We start from the raw sequence: 15,135 nt of genomic DNA on the forward strand, positions 1-15,135 counted from the left end.
GATCCCGAGCCCCAGCACTCAGTAGATGGCAGACTTGTATATGTTTGATTCTGTAATTACGCATTAGCGTAATTATCGTAATTAATTATTCTTTAGTTTTAAGTCATCAAGTGTCACATCAGCAATTTTGATTGAATCAACAGATTATGGCGTGAATTCAATTCCTCCCTCCTGTTAGTGCATCAAAGAATCAAAAATTAATGATTTCTTTTGTTCTTGGACTCGTTGTGATTATCATTTTTTATCTTCTTCTAACCACAGGGATTTCATTTCCGATTCGATGTGATCATCCCTGTGTCGCTCTTCTTCAAACCGAATATTTCCTTGTCCATTATTCTCATTTCAGAGTCGTCGTGATGCTTGTTGTTGCATGTCTTCTACCCTCAGACGTTTTTTCATGTCTTTTAATTTTGCTGTTCGGATTCACTCAGAACCATGTGTAATTGCGCATGACGTCATAGATAAGACGTCATAGATAAGAAAAAACTTGTTTTCCAGTTTTTTTTTGCAGTTGTTATATGTTTGCTTTAATTGCGTTGTTACATAATTCAGTAGCAACCAGGAATGTTCTAATGCCTATGCCCTCTGAAATATCTAAATTATGCATTTTCATAATCATCATTTCATTCTTTAGTTTCAAGTCACAGTTTCAAAACGGCAAATCTGCAATTTCAGTTGAATTTCAAAATTCTGGCGTGAATTCAATTTCTACTTCCTACAATACGAATACAATACGAATTTTTGTTCTTTGAACGTATATAAATGTGATGTCAGTGATAAGATTTCTTTTTCTTCTGGCATGAATTCAAATCTTCTTTCCTGTTTATCCTTCATAGATTCCAAAATAACTTTATTCCATTCCAGGGTAATTAAGAAATTCAGGTGTGAATTTATTTTATCCTTTCTGCATATCTTTGCAGACGCTAAATTAACACTTCTTCATTGCAGTGTGAAAAGTCAGCAATTTTAACTAAATTCAGTAATTCTGGCGTGAATTCAATTCTTTCTTCCTGTTTATTCTTCACAGATTCACGCAAGCTAAACTAACAAATTCCTTCATTCTACTGTAATTTTTCTTTGTCTTCTAACAGCAAATTTCATTTCCTTTGCAATTAAACGTGATTTTTGCATTGTTTTCCTTTACAATTCTACGTGATTTTTACTATTTCTTTCTTCCATACCTTTTGCTTTAGCTATTCAGAGTCATTTTTCATCTTGTGTAATTTTTCATGCGTCATAGATACCTAGAACTATACGACCACTCCTGGGAGGAAAAAGGATGTAATTTATGCTCTTGAAATGTATATGAATATGACAATTCTCAAATGAAATTTTTTTGGAAAGACAAGGGTCTAAACGAATTTTTTTTTAAACTCGTGACCTATCTAGATCGTTTCCCTAGGCCAAAAAATCGTAAGGTGCCAATTTCCAGAAAAAAAAACATTTTCAAGAAAAAAAATACATATATAGATACAAGGTCAGAAATTTTAACTAAATTGAGTAATTCTGGCGTGAATTCATTTCTTTCTTCCAGTTTATTCTTCACAGATTCACGCAAGCTAAACTAACAAATTCCTTCATTCTACTGTAATTTTTCTTTGTCTTCTAACAGCAAATTTCATTTCCTTTGCAATTAAACGTGATTTTTGCATTGTTTTCCTTTACAATTCTACGTGATTTTTACTATTTCTTTCTTCCATACCTTTTGCTTTAGCTGTTCAGAGTAATTTTTCATCTTGTGTAATTTTGCATGCGTCATAGATACCTAGAACTATACGACCACTCCTGGGAGGAAAAAGGATGTAATTTATGCTCTTGAAATGTATATGAATATGACAATTCTCAAATGAAATTTTTTTGGAAAGACAAGGGTCTAAACGAATTTTTTTTTAAACTCGTGACCTATCTAGATCGTTTCCCTAGGCCAAAAAATCGTAAGGTGCCAATTTCCAGAAAAAAAAACATTTTCAAGAAAAAAAATACATATATAGATACAAGGTCAGAAATTTTAACTAAATTGAGTAATTCTGGCGTGAATTCATTTCTTTCTTCCAGTTTATTCTTCACAGATTCACGCAAGCTAAACTAACAAATTTTTAAATTTTTAAGTCTAACTCGTTACATCATTGTTACGAAACTAGATATTCTCCAGGGATAGTGTCTGAGGCTCGAAGTACTCAACGAGGATCGTTATTTCCTCATTTTGCAGGACCACAGCTGTGGAATTCTCTCCCGGAGCATATAGGCTAAAGGTAGCAGACAATGTTAGCCAGTTCAAGAGTTTATACTCAATTGCCAATTTAAAGAGAGTACATACACCTTTCGTGAGGCGCCCCGGAAAAAAACATTTATAACTTAGGCACAACTATACGACATAGAAGTTTTTACAATAGCATAACTCATGACCTAACGTTATGTTTTAACGTTATGACCTAACGTGAGTACCAAGTAGATTCAAGCTCTACATTATAGAAGCTAGTGTTACATTACAGAAAAGTCAATAGAGCAACAACAAAATAGAATTTCTGCATGAGAAATTCGTAAATTTTGATAAAAAAATTAATAAATTTTGAAATTCATAAATTTTGATAAAAAAACTAATAAATTTTGAAATTCATAAATTTTGATAAAAAAAATTAATAAATTTTGAAATTCATAAATTTTGATAAAAAATTAATAAATTTTGAAATTCATAAATTTTGATAAAAAAATTAATAAATTTTGAAATTCATAAATTTTGATACAAAAATTAATAAATCTTTCCCAGAAAGCCTTTAGTACTTGAAAGAGCTTGAATCACCATCTCCATTCCCCGTTTTAACTTTTCAATACCCCCCTTGAACTGTTTACTTATGATGATTGTGATGATTTTAGAGGGTGCTGATCGTTTCACGAATTTTTACGATATAGTCCAGGACTTTTAGGGTTTGACCCGGACAAAATTGCAATATAAACGAAAATGGTACCAAAATGATCAGAAAAAATTCTGTACAACATACTAAAAGTCCCCATAAATCTGAGTGGGGTGAGTACCCGAAAAACAGGGGAAAAGGGGGAAATGCGGGGGAAATTGGGAAAAATGCCGAACATGCCCAGAAAATAGTTCAAAGTGAGTTTTCTGGGGCTTTCCCATACGCTGATTACGAAACTGACATATAAAATTCATTATAGACTACCAGTAATATTTACCATGGAGCGCACTGAGGGAAGAGGGGAAAAAAATTCAGAGATACAGGTTAGGGCTCGAAAACATTTTGAACTATATTTTCTTGGGTCTTTTTATCGGCTGTTCATAAAACTGACGTCCAAAATGAAAGAAGGAACATGAGCCGCACCACAACGGGAGAAAAGGGGGAAAGAGGGGAAGAAAAGGGACAATTGAATTCAGGGGTAGAAATCAGTTTGAAATGTGTTTTCTGGGGTTTTCCTATCTGCTGATCACGACACTGACACCTAAAATAAAAGAAAAAAAACGAGAACCATGAAAAACGAACAGAACTGGAGGAAATAACGGAAAAGGGGAAGGGAGGCCTGACTCCTGAGCCAGCTGCTAATGGGTAATTAGTAGGCCTATGGAAAAAATATCTCGCTTAAGTATCAAATTTTTATTTTCTTGAATCACAAACATTTCTAACAACCATTTGAATTACTAGACATAAAGAAAACAACTGCTTGGCATTGATCATAGTATAAAACTTCAGCTATTATAGGTAAAATTTGGACTTTCGAAGGCAATATCGTTAAATAAAAAACTAAAAAAAGAACTTCAGTAACTATAGGTAAAATCTGCACTTTTTAAGGCAGTAGAGTTGACTTGAAAAACACAGCATTGATGTCACTAGTCGAGCTCCTCGTCTTCGACAATCTCGTTGTCCCTGTTCAAACAGTTGATACCCTGACATTCTCCGCACGCGAACGTACACGCTAATCCATTTTTCTTGCATCTGCATCGCGAGTTCTCGCAGCCTGTCTTACAGTTGCATCCCACGACACTCAAAAGAGTCTGAGGTGCGGGCAACAAATCGGTCATCCCAGGTGAGTATTTATGGTCTCTGAGGACCCAACCCCAGTCAGCCGGGTCGAGGTCAGCTGGTTTCCCTTTCCAACGGGATATCTGGAGGCGCACTCACTGGGAGTGGAATGAAGCTGCAGCTTCGGTTGGCGGAAGCCTTTCAGGCTTAACAAACGCCGTAGTATTTGACGAAGAAACTTTTTCCAAGAAAATTCGATGTTGCAGCTTAGTGAGATCTTCGTTTGGTCGTGCTTTATACAAGCTGAGGAGAAGATCCGCTTTTACAATTTCATCTTTAGACGATGATTCATCCAGAAACACTTCACATTTTTTTCTGAACACTTCGCTCTTCTTCAAAAGAGGTAGCACAGCTTGCTTTCCAAGTCTGAAGACTCGTGAGGTCGTGTCAAATCCCAAGAGTGCGTGCCCTACCAGAAGTAGCCTGGATACTTCTCCCGTTTTTTGAACTTCGTTGAGGCACCAGAACCGTGTTATCGCTTCTTTTGCGTTCGTTGACGATTCGAAGTAAAGTGTTTTTGCATTAGGCGGGAAGTGATACAAGAGTAGAATCAGAAGGTCAGTGTCATTGCCAAGAACTATTGTTTCAGAGTTTTCTGCTTTCGTTACGGCAGTCTTCACGATTAGATAGTCAGCATCGTCCTTCGCATGGACGACTTCAAATCTTTTGGCTCTGAGTTTTTCCCCGATGTAGCTTATAATTCGCTGTTTGTTCTGAGAGTTGCTCAAAAACTCTTCCTTCTTTTTCTGGAGCTTCATCCCTAAACTGAAATCGATCACTTGATGCTGGCTTCCCTTACACCGTCGGTTGTGGGTAGCATCTTTCGTGGTTGGACCAGCGCTGTATCCATCGAAGACAACAGTAGGGGAGGTACAGCGTCGAGTAACGAAACAAACATAGCTGTCACAGATTGAATCATAAGTATCACCAATCTTCCAAGGTACTTGCTGAAGCAGCCAACCTCCGTCAACTACAGTGACACGATCTGACACTGCCAGGTGGTGAATCGAGTCCGTTTTCACTTCTTTCCATATTGCTTTTGCTAGTGCAGGTTTTTCTGGCTGACGCATTATGCCAGAATTCTCAAACAAAGCGGGCGGATAACTGCACAGTTCGTAACGTAGAGTTTCTGCCATGTCATTTTCAGATGTATGGGCAGCAGTCGAAAGACGTTGAAAAAGCAGTGCAGGGTCGATATGCAAAATATCGCCATCTATCCGTATGTTCCCATCGGATGCCAGTGTAACGACTTTGTCTTTCTTCCTGAATGAAAAACTTTCGACAGATTGGCCATCCATGCGCTGGAGGATCAGCTCACCTACAGCTTTAGAATCCTCTGCATTGACGCCTTTTTGGGCAATCAGCCCGGAACCTATACTTCTCAGCACTCTGGAACTAGTGAAAGGACAGTTCTCTAGAAGGAATTCAAGAAATGTCAGTAGATCCTTAGTATCTCTTTTTACTCATGCTGCGGTTGCAGTAACGTGCTGTTCACTAGAACTGTACTCTAGGCCCGTCAGTTTCTGCATTAGATCATTCACTGAAGCGAGCACTGGTATAGACATTGTCCATATGTCTCTCTGAAGCTCAGTCATCCCTTTTCCTCTTGTCAGCCCTCCATCTATTTTTAGGCTCTTCATCAGCACTGTCTCGATGACGAGGTCTGGAGCCAATCCAGCCCAATAACGATCACTTCGTCGGGCATTAAACTTGCCACTTGCAAACTGTCCGAAGAGCTGTGGATTCGATGTTTCAAGTTCCTGCATCATCTGAAGAAAAAGACGAACTGACTTGGCATAAAGATTATGCCCCGCAGCTGCAAGGTATGGGAGCATTTCAGAAAGAGAGGATAAGTAGAGATCCCAGTCTCCAGTCCTTTCTGCTTTCAAAAACTTCCGAAAGATCGAAACCATTTCGGAATACTGCATGAATAGTGAATTAAACTTGGCTTAGTACTGAAAGAAGAGTTGCCGATACGCAAAATTATGCTTGACTTAACAAAAAAATCTCGTCGTACCTAGATTTATCCTGCTACCATGTGACATGTGTAGCATCCACGCAGACTGGGGACTATTGGATCCGCTAGATGTCATTCCGTCAGGATAGGTTTTGTCGTCGGCACTGGAACTCCGCGGTGACTAGTCTACCTTGCTTTTCTTACTGAATGTCGAATTAGAACAGGATTATGTTGACGAACCCACGCGCTTGTTGATAACGGCGAGGAATACGGAATAAAGGAATTTCAGTATCTTTCCGTATTTCTTTCTCGAGTTTTTTTTTTGCCTTTTCCGAACCTATGGGGTAGCCGAACCTCTATAGATCTCCTGTATTAACATTTGTAAACATTTCCACATGCTTTCTACCCCTACCCTGTATATTTCCCTTTTTCCCCTCCCTCCCCCCCCATTTCCCGTTTTATGTTAATCAATTTTTTTATATCATTTTAGTTCTCAATTTCGTAATCACCAGATAGGAATACCCCAGAAAATATCTTTCAAACTGCTTTCTACCCCTACCCTGTATTCTTCTCTTTTCTCCCCTCTTTCCCCTGTTCCCCCGTTTTCCGTAGTACTCTTTTTCTATACTGAAATTTAGATGTCAATTTCGTAATCAGCGTATGTGAAAACCTCAGAAAACTCACTTTAAACTATTTTCTGGGCATGTTCGGCATTTTTCCCAATTTCCCCCGCATTTCCCCCTTTTCCCCTGTTTTTCGGGTACTCGCCCCACTCGGATTTATGGGGACTTTTATTATCTTGTACAGAATTTTTTTCTGATCATTTTGGTACCATTTTCGTTTATATTGCAATTTTGTCCGGGTTCGACACTTTTTTGAGCTAAAAGTCCTGGACTAATAACCTAGTGTGAAACGTTACACATAATGTACCGTAACTTAACCACTTAGTATAGAAAATTACGTACACAATGCCGAAACCACTTAATGGTTAACCCAAGCTGATTTAAGAATATTATAATTAGGAAGAGAAATTTCAAATTTGACAGAAGTCACCGCTTTCTTTTAAAGGCAAAACACTAGTACTAGTACTAGCTTAAAAATTTATTTCATTCCTCTGTAAGTGTAACTGGTGTATACAAATTCACAAGAAGAACACAAGAACATCAATTCATGGTAAGAAAAAAGTATTATGTTCACCCTTTTTTTCACGGCAAAGTTTATTTCATTAAACAGAGATAGTAAAAAGTATTAATATAGAACAAACACAGAAGAAGAACAAACACAAGAAGACACTAATAAGAACAACAATTTATGATAAGAAAAGAATATCGTTTAAACCCTCTTGTTCTCGCCAAATGGATATTCTATCTATAAATACAGCCAAGGTGCTACAAGTAGAAAACTAAAGGGACACGAATAAAAAACTATTATATATTAAATATAATAAATAATTATAATAAGGAACTTGTCATTAGCATCATTCTTTTCAGGTTTATGTCCTCTCTGGAAAATTAGATTTTCTGACAAGCTTACAGCTGTAAGTTGGAACAAAAGGCCTACGTATTTGTGTCATTAGATTCATTAGTTTCAGGTCTATCAATCAAATTATGATTCTGTTTAGACGTTTTCTTAGGGAACGGTCTAAATCTATTAAATATTAGGCAAATCGTCTAATTTTTTCACGTTTCTGCCGTATTTCTAACTGATCTTTCAATCTAATAAAAAAATTGGATAGCAAATTTCAAAAATGTGATTCGGTGGATGGATAAACCGAAATCTCAGCTAATACATAATAGCAAATTGCTCGTTTTTCTGTTGGAATACTAAGACCATAGGACTTCAGTCAGAGCCATTCAAAGGGATGGGGGGGGGGGGGGTCAAATCAGCTGACCGGGGGCAACCGAATCAGCCGAAGTGCCCCCTTCAGCTGCGGGGGCACTGCAGCTGGGGTGTTACACACTTTGGTCAAATTTTTCACTTTAATTCGTGTTTATTCTTATATTTGAGTCGGGAGAAGAGCAATGTCATTAATTTTTCCGCCAGCACCACCAGCTCTAGGAATGGCTATGACTGTAATAGGATAATAGGAATGCACTAAAGACTTGCACAGCAAAGACAAGGTATCAAAATGGTATCTACCGTCCTTTTCTCTGTGTTTTTTGAAGCACTGCAATGATGAACTTGAAAATGCTGTGAAAATGCTACAATGATGAAAATGCCATGCTAAGTTTTGATAATTCATTTTCATATTTATTTTATTTTATTGTATTATACTTTCTTGTCGACTGAAGTCCACTGCTAGCTGTGTGTTAATATGGACATAAAGAGTATATACTTATTGAAAGAATATATGGGACTATTTTTTATTAGGGTATTTGTTCCCTCTGAATCAAATGAATTTGCGACAGCCCTGCAAATGTAATGCGCTCTAAAAAGACAAGATACCTAATATAACTGAATTCTTTTCTCTTAGATCATACAATTCACCTAGCCAGAAATATATTTTGGCTACAATATTTTCTAAAACAATTCTTCTTGAAAAATTGCTTAAAGCGAAAAATTTTTCTAAACTTCCTCAAAATAGTAAAATTTTCCTTCTTTTTCAACAATTTCAACCAAATTTCAACGTGCTTTTTCAACATACGTCTGACATATTGAAAACTGTAGGAGAGCAGACCTTACACACCCAAAATGTTAAATAAAATTTGAAACTCACGAATAAATGCCCTCTTTATTCATCCAGTAAAGAATATAGTCAGCGATCAGTTCTGGGCCAACAAGATGATCTTTCAAAGTTGCTAAAAATAAATCAAAACGAATATATTAGCCCTATCAAACGAGTATATTAAGGTTTAATACAATATTTTAAATTTTGACAAGGGAAGACTGCGACCAACAAGTTAGGAGGACAATAGGGTGACTAACCCACCATAGCTTGACCTGTATAGTATATATAAATATCTACTTGCGCTTTTTTCTGATAAGAGGGGGAGGGCAAGAGAGAAGCAAGCCTTATTGCTCTGTTAAAAAGCCTCTAGAAAGGTATTGGTTTAAAACAAAAGGAAATATTGAGCTATACTGTACAACTTAATGAAGGGCTATATTAAATGGGGTAAGAGGTGTTCACCCCTCCTCCCCCCTGCTTCCGTTGTATATAATTAATATTCTCTGTTTGGTAACATTAATAAATAATTTCTGAGACCACACTGGCTAATCATGATAAACAAAAAATCGCGAAGAAAGGAAACGAGGACAATTAACAGCCAGTGAAAAAATTGAAAAATTATGCAAATATTTCGGTTAAGACCTCCGCTTGACCGTCCTCAGTGCAGAATAAAACTGATAAAAATATAAAAACCAAACCTTAAAATAAAAACACCAAACTAAAATTGGATGACCCTTTCCTAGTAACGGTGAAAGGGTTACCCTTTCACAGTTACTAGGAAAGGGTCATCCAATTTTAGTTTGGTGTTTTTATTTTAAGGTTTGGTTTTTACATTTTTATCAGTTTTATTCTGCACTGAGGACGGTCAGGCGGAGGTCTTGACCGAAATATTTGCATAATTTTTCAATTTTTTCACTGGCTGTTAATTGTCCTCGTTTCCTTTCTTCGCGTTTTTTTGTGTAACATTAATAGAAAAGGACCATTGGCACGGCATAGCCAATGATCCTTTTCTACTACTACAAACAACTCACCGCAGCACCAAGCCACCTGAAGCCAACACAGCTACGCACACTCCTCCCCCATCCCGATCTATTCAAATCCTTCCTCTTTACACCCTCCCAGGAAGTTCCATTTTACTTAAATTTTCTTTATGACTTCCTCCCTCGCCAACCGCGGACGACCTGCTTTCCATTTAGCCCTTGACAGTTGGCCAAAAAGGTGAAAAATATATAAAAACATAACTTATATAAAATGGATTCATAAAAAGTAGGGTGCAAAAGTAAAAGGATAAGCATGAAATAGGTAAGGAGTAATATTCCATTAAAAACAACTTTTGAGCGCGACAGACTGAGGAAGGAATTTCAACCCGTCTGCCAGGGGCAGTTCAGCCCTGACCCTTGATAAAACAGATATTAAAAGCATTATAAACCCTTCGAAAAACTTAAGAAACGATGGTTCCAGTAACTAAAGATGCAACAGAAAAACACTGAAAATCAAACTCAAAAACCGTTATGTTACAAGACACGAACTTTAAAGCAGAGTGAATTAGCTAAAGAATATGTTTCCTTTTTTTATCTTATTAATAAGCAGTTTTTTGGCAAATAAAAATTAAGTACCAAAGAGGGACAGAAGAAATTTAAATTACCAAAAGAGTAAATATGTTTTAATTGGTCAATTCGAAAACTTACACAGTCATTCAGAAAAATCAAAATCCAATTTTTAATGATAAAAACCTCTAATGAAGTCATTCAGTTTTCGGTAATTTACACCGGTAATTGCATTTGGTAATATGTATTGCATTGGTAATTCGTAAATTGCACTTTTATCAAATCAGACTCACACTTGGTAATATGCATTGCATTGGTAATTTGGTAATTCGTAAATTGCACTTTTATCTAATCAGATTCCCATTTGGTAGTATGCATTGCATTGGTAATTTGGTAATTCGTAAATACACTTTTATCAAATCAGACTCACATTTGGTAATATACATTTCATTGGTAATTTGGTAACTCGTAAATTGCAGTTTTATCAAATCAGACTCACATTTGGTAATATTCATTGCCCTGGTAATTACTACGGGCAGAATTATAATTCACATTAACGACTTACGGAATCCCTTTTTAAAGTTTCTCTCATATTTTCAGTGGCGTCCATTCACGAAAATCTAGGAGGGAGGGGCAAAATGTATATTTTAAAATCTAGGAATGGTTATGTTTTTTTAATATGTCCATTAAAATACAGAAAAAAACAACAACAAGAAAGTAAGCAAAAAATGATCTAGAAACGTAATGGACCAAACAGCTTAAGAAGGTAGGCTACAGCTGTAGGAATCGTAGGCTACAGCTTTCCTTCTACATACCGCACTAAACAGCTTAATTAGTTTTAGCTTTCCTTTGAAGGTGTAGTTGTTTTTCGGAATCTAAAGATTGTTATTGTTCGAATTTTTACGGATGTAAAGCATTGCCAAATTTAACTAATTAGCTTTGTGTATTTCTTTTCACGATTCATTGAGGCAACACTCACAAAAAAGGTGGTACTACACTGAATGTAATTATTATTAATATTTTTACATTTTTAAACATTTTACATCTATTTTTATATATTTTATAAAAAACATTACATATTTTTATATTTTACACTCTCACACACATGCATATATATATATATATATATATATATAAAAGGACAATCTTTGCCAAGCTATCATCCTTTATCCGCAGAACGTACCCTAGCCATCTCAACCTATCTTTCATTACAGTCCTAGAAAGCGGGAGTGAACTACACTTTTCGTACAGCCTACTGTTTGAAATACGGTCAGTAAGCAAGGTACCTGGGTACTTTCTGGAGCGCCCGTGCTCCAGAGCCATGTTTGATTACTGTCATTACTGTAGCTTCCAAAATTCTAATCTTGTTTGGCAGATTTATCTTCCTATTCTTCCAAACTTTTTTTTAACTGTAAAAAAAACTCCCTGAGTCTTGGCTTTTTTACTTTTAACATATTTTGAGCTCCAATAGTCTTTGCTAACATCAATTCCATTCTAGATCAAGGTGTAGCCTTGATACATCTTTTTATCATCCAGCGCCTCCTTACCTTTTTCACTCGCTGCAATCCTAAATGACTTAGTCGTCTTAAATTTATCTTTCAAGATTATTCCAGAGTTGTATACTCGCAAAACCTCTAAAACTTCATTCATTTTGCTCACACTTTCATCTAGGATGCTTAAATCATCAGTATAATCTAAGTCCAAGAGACTTCTTCTTCCCCATTTGATTCCGTGGTCTCCCATTGCCTTTCTTGTACTCCTTAAGACAAAGTCCATCAAATTAATCCATATAAAGAGGATTAAAAGACAACCCTGCTTAGCTCCTGATTTAATACGACACCAAGAGCTAACCTCATTTCCTACCTTAACCGCAGCAGTGTTATTCTCGTACATAGCACTAATCACTTTAATGTATTTGTTTGGTATCGAGTGTTAACTATATGGAATTACTTTATCCTAAAACTAGTGTACCCCTCGCGCGTTACTGCTATGCAAAAATAAGGAAATTCAATTAAAATCCCCGCAGAAAATTCCTCCACGCATACTAATGACGACTGTATCTTCAATTTTTGAAGAAGTTTTTGCTCTTATGGATCTGCAAGTTATGTCTAAAAAATACCTTAAGAAAAACTGAAACGTAAGGATCCGCCAATGCTTTGCATATACGATTTGTAGATTTTCTTGAACTCCGGTATCCCACTTTACCTTCCTTACGCCTAACGTCTCCTCTGGCTCCACAATCAAATTTTTTCCATATAAAAGATAATTTTTTCTGGATTGCATCTAAAAAAAAAAAAAAAAAAAAAAAAAAAAAAAAAAAAAATTCGGCCTACTAACAGTGTCCACCCAATAGCATCGACTTACTAATGGGGAAAGTGTCTCCTTATGTATTTTCAATATATTTGAGCCAACCAACTCTTTTGTTGGGGGGGGGGTACAAAAAGTCACGAAAAAGTTTTTAATGTCAACGTTTTAGCTTGCCCGTCGCTGCGACCTTAAATCAAAGGAAATCAAGAAAAAATGCCCCCCTTCCACACAGAAAATTGTCCTTCGTATTAACAACGATCGTATTTTCAAATCTAAAATTATTAGAAAAATTTCTCCTAGAAAAATCCCCCACGAGAAATTCTCCAACACCAGATATATACTCGGGAACCGAGTCCATGGATTAAAAAACATGATAATGCACTGAATCGATTAACACCTTGGGAAGACCTTGGAAAGAGTGTACTCAACAACTTCTTAAAGTTCCTTGGCGATCGGATGAGCAACATAGCAATGGATAAAGGAGATAGCAGGGTTGCCACCACGGTCAGTTCCTAAAGTGCTACAATAACCCAAATTTGCGTGCTACACAGCGATTTTTGGTGCAATAGTAAAATAATGTTTGCTACACATGATGAGATAGTGCCAAAATAGCACTTTAGTGCTACAGGTGTACTTTTTGTGCACTTTCGTATATATATATATATATATATATATATATATATATATATATATATATATATATATATATATATATATATATATATATATATGACAAATTTAAATGACTGTTTCAAATAATGTTAAATGAATTTGATTTTGTCGTGCTAAAAATTTATTTCTTTGCATTTGTGTTTCAGTTTTTATTGTAACTTTGTTTTTAAGCTTTTTATTAATGTTTTGTTTACTGACCCCGAATTCGAATTTGGCCCTTCGGGGCTTGTGATAGCAATTTAAAAACAATAAATATCTTATCTTACAAGAACCAGAAAAAAAAATTGAAATACCACATGCTGCTAGTTTCATGCCAGTTTCCGCATCTTTAATTGCAGGAATCATAATACCAGGAGTATCAAATAAATATATTTTTGGATCTTCGCAAATTTTGACTTTTTCTTGTAGACTTTTAGTGATTCCAGCAACAGCGCCTACGGGTGCAGCTTTGCCTAATAGAGAGAGACAAATTTAGTAGAATTTTACAAAAAAAACTCAATAAATGAGGGGGTATTGAAATCTTTGTTTCTTAAAGAAAAATCTTAGATGTCTCTTTAATGGCACATTTTTTAAAAAGTTCACGGTAAAGAACTGCAAGCTTAGTGCAACCCGTGCCAACAGTAAACGAAACCATATAAACATCCTAAACATGTAAAATTCAGTAAGTTAAGGGATAGATATAAAAATTTATTAGTGTACGAAAAGTTGTATAAATTTAGAAAAAGGGGAAAAAGAAAAAGGGGAGCAATCATTAAAAAGCCTATTTGAAAATCCTCTATTAAAAGTTTCAATTCCCAATCTTCAAAAATACTGAATTTTGTACATTTCCTGAGATTGGTCGTCAAAGATGGCCCCTTTTTTCCAGATATGACCTTATAAAACCAGTTATTTATTTATTTTTAAATTAAATTTAGTAATGTGAACTCAATAACATCATATGTAAAGCACTCCAAGACCTACAAAATTCGCAGGCGTAACACCAAGTATAATAATAATAGAAAAAGAAGGCAGAAGACAATATGGCCTTACATGTTAAGACAAAATCATAAAAAATAAATCGCATTGGCAGAATATCAGACAAACCAGATGAAGCAAATCAGCAGACAAGGCCGTATCCAATTTTTTTTGGGGGGGGGGGATACAAAAAAAATTAAAAAACACAACGAAAAGGTGTTTAATGCATTTCTGTTACGTTTTACGAGTCGGACAAACATACCGGGGGGAGGGAAAGTTTCGTTAGGAACGAGATGAGCAAATCACTCGGTGGCTGTAGAATATTGGGAGAGGGCTTGTTCAAACAGAAACTGAAAGTTCTATTGTCCTTTTAATTAACAAAAGACATTATGCCACTGTAAAGTGGCGTGCTCTACCAGTGTATGCCTAAAGACATTAATTCTCACCCGGACAGGCTCAAATACTATTGAGTTAGAATTCTAAGAGTGCGGATCGAGTTAGAATCATCACGAACTTATCTAAATAGCCTCCCGGTTCCAGAGACCATTATGTTGGTGCACTAACACCGCATGTTGGTGCACCAACACCGCATGTTGGTGCATCTATCTAAAAAGATACATGCAGTCTATACAAAATAGACAATTAGTGTAGAGAGTTGTTGGAAGCCACTTATTAATAGTCTAAGATTGAAGCTTGGAAGGAACATAGGTATTATGCACCGCATGAAGTTCGTTTTGCCTCTGGAAGCTATGACTTCTACTTATTTTGCTCTTGTTCTTCTTCTTACCTAAATTACTGTCTACTTATTTACTTGAATACTTTCAGATTCCATTTTATTCCCCTCCAAACACAACAAAATAAGGCACTTCGTATTTTAAAAGTTTTCTTCCTTCCCCAGCGTCTCTTCCAAACAAGTCCTCTACAAAGAGTTTACATTCTTTATTGAATGTTCTTCCTGTTGAACTGGCAGTTACTTTTCCTTCGTTATTATTCAGTTAAGAA

At 36.0% G+C, this 15,135-nt stretch overlaps 1 protein-coding gene across 4 annotated transcripts in view; it reads right to left on the bottom strand.

Moving 5' to 3' along the window:
- The window catches only part of LOC148944123 (mitochondrial GTPase 1), a 104,670-nt gene that overhangs the window by 51,143 nt on the left and 38,392 nt on the right, over positions 1 to 15,135 (bottom strand). For 3 of the 4 annotated variants that reach the window (XM_089100518.1, XM_089100517.1, XM_089100519.1), the window contains exons 5-6: positions 13,473 to 13,631; positions 8,705 to 8,786 (exon numbers count right to left, since the gene is read on the bottom strand). In XM_089100518.1, the coding sequence (XP_088956644.1) occupies positions 8,705 to 8,786; positions 13,473 to 13,631 (241 nt within the window). The remainder of the gene's footprint in view (positions 1 to 8,704; positions 8,787 to 13,472; positions 13,632 to 15,135) is intronic. The other variant, XM_089100521.1, reaches the window with a different exon arrangement.

Source organism: Artemia sp. Qi Xiang Cuo, chromosome 14 (genome assembly GCF_049724085.1).
Source record: "Artemia sp. Qi Xiang Cuo chromosome 14, ASM4972408v1, whole genome shotgun sequence".
Classification (NCBI taxonomy): Eukaryota; Metazoa; Arthropoda; class Branchiopoda; order Anostraca; family Artemiidae; genus Artemia; species Artemia sp. Qi Xiang Cuo.